This window comes from Gadus morhua, chromosome 17 (assembly GCF_902167405.1).
Source record: "Gadus morhua chromosome 17, gadMor3.0, whole genome shotgun sequence".
Taxonomy (NCBI): domain Eukaryota; kingdom Metazoa; phylum Chordata; class Actinopteri; order Gadiformes; family Gadidae; genus Gadus; species Gadus morhua.
Genome location: NC_044064.1, coordinates 11,431,683 through 11,436,682, shown reverse-complemented (window position 1 = coordinate 11,436,682; position 5,000 = coordinate 11,431,683). Strand labels below are relative to the sequence as shown.

General features: G+C 48.4%; 1 protein-coding gene across 1 annotated transcript in view; it reads left to right on the top strand.

The window, feature by feature from the left end:
- nrxn2b (neurexin 2b) overlaps nt 1-5,000 on the top strand; it is a 611,205-nt gene that overhangs the window by 234,541 nt on the left and 371,664 nt on the right. The window contains 1 exon segment of the mRNA XM_030338327.1: nt 3,666-3,967. Within this exon segment, the coding sequence (XP_030194187.1) occupies nt 3,666-3,967 (302 nt within the window).

Sequence of the window (5,000 nt, the reverse complement as noted above, 5' to 3'; positions counted from 1 at the left end):
TTGAGTGTGTGTGAAAATGTCTGTTCTCTTTGGTGTAGGTAGATGCCTGTGTGTGTGTGAGTGTGTGTGTGTGTGTGTGTGTGTGTGTGTGTGTGTGTGTGTGTGTGTGTGTGTGTGTGTGTGTGTGTGTGTGTGTGTGTGTGTGTGTGTGTGTGTGTGTGTGTGCGTGCGTGCGTGCGTGTTCATATCTTGTCTCTCTGAAAGTGCTGTGCTTGTGGAAGTTAGCCCACGCTGTTTGTTGCTTACTGCTAGGTCCGTGCTCCGGATGGAGAGGAGTTGATGTTGTGTATGGCGGTGATGGAGGGGTGGGTGGCGGTGGCGGTAGATGGAGGACGGGTCGGAAATTGTAGTTTTGGAAGGGGTGGTGGAGGGGTGGTTGGTGTTGTTGGTTGGGGTGTCATGGTTGGAGAAGTTGTCTGCGTAGTGGTGGTGGGTTGTTGGTGTCAGTGTGGTGGTGTTGTCAGTGTGGTGGTGGTGTCAGTATAGTGGTGTTGTCAGTGTGGTGGTGCTGTCAGTATAGTGGTGGTGTCAGTGTGGTGGTGGTGTCAGTATAGTGGTGGTGTCAGTGTGGTGGTGGTGTCAGTGTAGTGGTGTTGTCAGTGTGGTGGTGGTGTCAATGTGGTGGTGTTGTCAGTCTGGTGGTGGTGTCAGAGGGGCGGTGGGTCGGTGGTTCCGTCCCTAATACATCATTGAAAGGGCTCGCTGTGGTCCATTTACCACGCATTAGTTCCAACTACACCAGCCTCTCGAGCGCCTGCTAGCTAGGCTTCTTGCTCTCTGTTCTCTCCCTCTGTTCCGTCCGGATCTAACGATCTCTCACTCTCTGCTCCTTCTATCTTTCTGTAAGCATTTAACCGTCATTCTGTTTTTCTCCCTTTCATTCTCTCAGTAGTCATCCAGCTGTCGTTGTTGCTGTCTTTATTAAACCATCTCTTCTCCTCTCCTTTCTTCAACCCTTCCCATTGTTTTTCTTCCTTTCTCTTCCTTCGTCATCTACCTCCTCTTTCTCTTCATTAAAACTTCCCGCAGTCTCATTATTTTTGTCATGTCCTAACATCTCTCGCCTCCCCTCACACTTTAGTTCTGTGTTGCTCTCTTTCTCTCCTTAACAAACTCTCGCCTTTCTTTATGCACTAGCTCTTTATTGCTCCCTTTGTCTGACTCCTTTCACTCTCTTCCTCCTCTGTCTTTATCATACTCTCCCTGCCTTCCTTCCCTCATCATGCTAAAGCGTTCACATGGTCTTAGGCTCACTGATTGTGTTTGTCCCAGTCGCTGTCCCCATAAGGCTGGTGGAGAGGCACCGTGGACTGCAGTCATTATTTCTTCCCCTGTCATGCACATGTGCACTTGTGTTGCACGCAGCACAAAGGAATGCGTTTTTGTGTGTTTGTGTGTGTGCGTCATGGCACGGGTAGTGTTACTGTTAGCGACCTCAGACAGAACTAGAATAACAAACGCCCTGTGGGTGCGAGGAACGGACGCAACCTTCATTGTGTCTCCGTCACCACTGGTATTATAAGTTTAGATCTTTATGGCTGTTTCAATGGTCTTCATGAAGGCCTTAATGTGGACGTCAAACAAACCAAGGCAAACACAAGGTTTTCAGACACAGACTTGAAAAGACTTGAAAAGTGACTCACACTTTTGGTCAGTTATCTTTTCTGCAGAAATACTTCAATCCAATGTACGTCATCAACACTAACATGCCCCCGACGCATCCACACACACACACACACACACACAGCCCACTCTGCACCATAGATCAACCAGAAACCCTGCCATGTCATCCATCAAGCACCCCTCTAACCCTCCACCCTGGCTCTCAACTCAGCTTGCTAGGCCTCGCGATTTGTCCTTTAATCTTTCCAATCCGCCACACCCAACAACCGTGCCTGACTCCTCCCCTCTCCTCCTCCGTCTCTTCCCTCTCTGCCATGGCCTCACATCCCCCCCCCCCCCCTCCCTCCTGGGAAATCCCAACAAAGCCGGGACAGACATTTCCCCGTCTTTGCCATAATGGAAAGCTTTTGGTGATGAAGCGCCACTCCACCTCGCCAAACCCAGCCCCAACCCTTCCTCTCTCCACCTCCGACCATCCCCTCTTATACATGGTGTGGGCCCAGCCTTTTAATCTCATCACGGAGCGGTTGTAGAGGATTTCGGCCTAGAGTCCCGAGAGATGGCGGAAAGGACTGGGTCGGGTGTTGATGGATGGAAAGATGGATGGATGGAAAGGTATAGATAAGGTGGTAGTTATTAATTGGTAACAAACCTCGATCCCCAAGGAAATTCCACACAGAAAAAAAAGTTTTCCACACAAAAGACTGCATAGAGAGGTGTTGAGTTGATAGGGTGACAATCAACTCTCCCTCGGTTCCCAGCATGCATTGCAACAGTGTTGGATTCAGGTTAGGGTTAGGGTTAGCTGGTCTCGTGCCTGGCATCTACTTTTCAGCAAACAGAGGTTGATGTTAAAAGGTAGGCTGATGTAGTGTGTGAGTTAGCCCCGGAGAACACCACTTCCTCCTCATCCTCCTCCTCCTCCTCTCCCCTCGTTAGACCCCTCCCCTGGGAGCTCTTAGCCGTTAGCTACGGCCGCGCTGCCACGGCGCTAAACGAGCAAATTGTTGGGGCGTCGGCGACCAGAGAGAGCTGTCGACTGATTCGTTGGGTATGGCGCGTTAGCGTCCAGGCATTTAATTAATTATCACAGCCCTCCCATTGTGGCCGTCTCCGTTCTGCATCCTCTGCAGTTTTTCCTCTGCCGTTGACATTTATTTTCCCGCCGTTGGCAAGGAACAACAAACGTCCTTCTCCAGCATAGTTTAGCTTCCAATCCGACAACACAGACAGGATTGTGCTCTGTTTGTTGTGTGTTGTGTGTGTTTTTTCCCCTGAGGGAGGGTTTTAGGATTTGAAATGACATCATGGTCAGACGGAGTCGGCCGTTGGTTGCGTGACAGCCATGACCACAAGCCTCTTCAATCTCCCAGCGCTGTTTAGTCCGGTGTTTGACACTAGTATGGGGGCGTTGGATGTTGGGTGGTGGTTTTGGCAGGGGTTGGGGAAAGTTGGGTTGACTGGCAGCAAACCCCCCCCCCCCCCCCCATAACTAAGATGTCTGCTTTCTCTGCATCTATTTTGAGTTTTCCTTTTCCTTTGGAATAAAATGTCCCCCATGTCTCTTTTCCTTGTCAGGACTTGTCAGTTATTGGGCTCTTTTAAAGGTTTTATTTAATAGTTTATCCCGCCCTCTCTGACTCGTCAGTCTACTACACTGACCTGTGTATCTCAATTGTTAGGGCATCGTGAACAACCCTAGCAACACTGCTAGGGTTAGGTGTTTGATTCCCCTACTGGGCCCACTCTCTGTACTCAATGTACGTCGCTACGACAAGACAGCGATCCGCTGCATAAGTTTATGCGAACGTCTCATCTGTGCATCTGAATCCACCATCAGTTCCAGCATGCCCACAGCCATTTTTCTAGAGATAAAGAAATGATTCACAACTGTATACAAAATAAGCGGTTGAGAACTTAGATGAGTAAATGCTTATTTCACATGAGACTTGTTACTTTCGATATTTGTATTTCAAACCCTGCCTACGGCTCTGAGCCCCAGATGCTAACCTCCTCCCCCCCTTGTCTCCGCTCCCCCCCAGGCAAGGAGGAGTCGGTGGCCACCTTCAAGGGCAACGAGTTCTTCTGCTACGACCTGTCCCTGACGCCCATCCAGAGCAGCACGGACGAGATCACGCTCTCCTTCCGCACACAGCAGCGCAACGGCCTCATGCTGCACACGGGCAAGTCGGCCGACTACGTCAACCTGTCGCTGAAGAGCGGCGCCGTGTGGCTGGTCATCAATCTGGGCTCCGGGGCCTTCGAGGCGCTGGTGGAGCCCGTCAACGGCAAGTTCAACGACAACGCCTGGCACGACGTGCGCGTCACTCGGAACCTGCGCCAGGTAAGCGCTAGCCGCCGCCATTGTCGCTAAGGAGTGAAGGAGACTGAGATGTGTTTATGGGTCTGCTGCAAAGTCGCTCTGTCAATCCGGGTTGGACTGCTCGTTCATTTTCTTTTACTATCGTGCTCTTCCTCTTTATCTTTTACCATTTCTCTATTTCTTTGTGGTTTATACTTCACTTTCTTTTACAATCTCTCTCTCTCTCTTTATCGTTTACGATTTCTCTATTTCTTTGTGGTTTGTATTTGACCTTTCTTTTACAATCTCTCTCTCTTTATCTTATACCATTTCTCTATTTCTTTGTGTTTTTTTCCTGCCTTTATATTTAACTATCTCTCTTTATGTATTTAACTGTATCTCTCTCACTCTCCGTGAAATCTGACTTTTACTACCTCCCTCTCTATTTTACCATCTCTCTCTCTGTATTTGTCCTGCCTAGCTCACATGCGCCCTCATTCTAGGGAACTAGGATGTTCCTAACCTCTTCCCCAGGTTAACGTTTCCTAACAGCTTCCAGTTCCTCTTTCCCAAGGTTGAGGCGAGAGAGTGGTGGAAAAACATTGCTGAAATATTTATTTGTTTCTTGTCTGTTTCCACAAAAACATCTCAGAGACACCATTTCACCTCCACACTCTGTCTTCCATTCCCTCCGTTCATGCCAGTTATTTGAGTAACTAGCAGCTACTTGAATTACTGCTGATTCAGCTGATTGTTTTAATCAAATTTCAGTTAATATCAGATACTATCACTTCACTGAAAATATCAACCAAACCATTTCACACCTTATACAGACAGATGTATAAATGCTGTTCTTAGTCATTGTTGTTTGTAGCATACAGGGTGTAGGGGAGCAAAACCAGCACGAAAAAACAGCATGAATCCTGAGTGGATTCAACACATAAAGAGAATGGACCAAAACATCTTTGGATAACTTTAGTCCTGGCCAGGGGGAACACCAAAGCACAGCTCGACACACATAGTGTTTGAATTAAAAAGTGTGTTTGTGTGTTTGTGTGAGCATGCGTGTGATTCT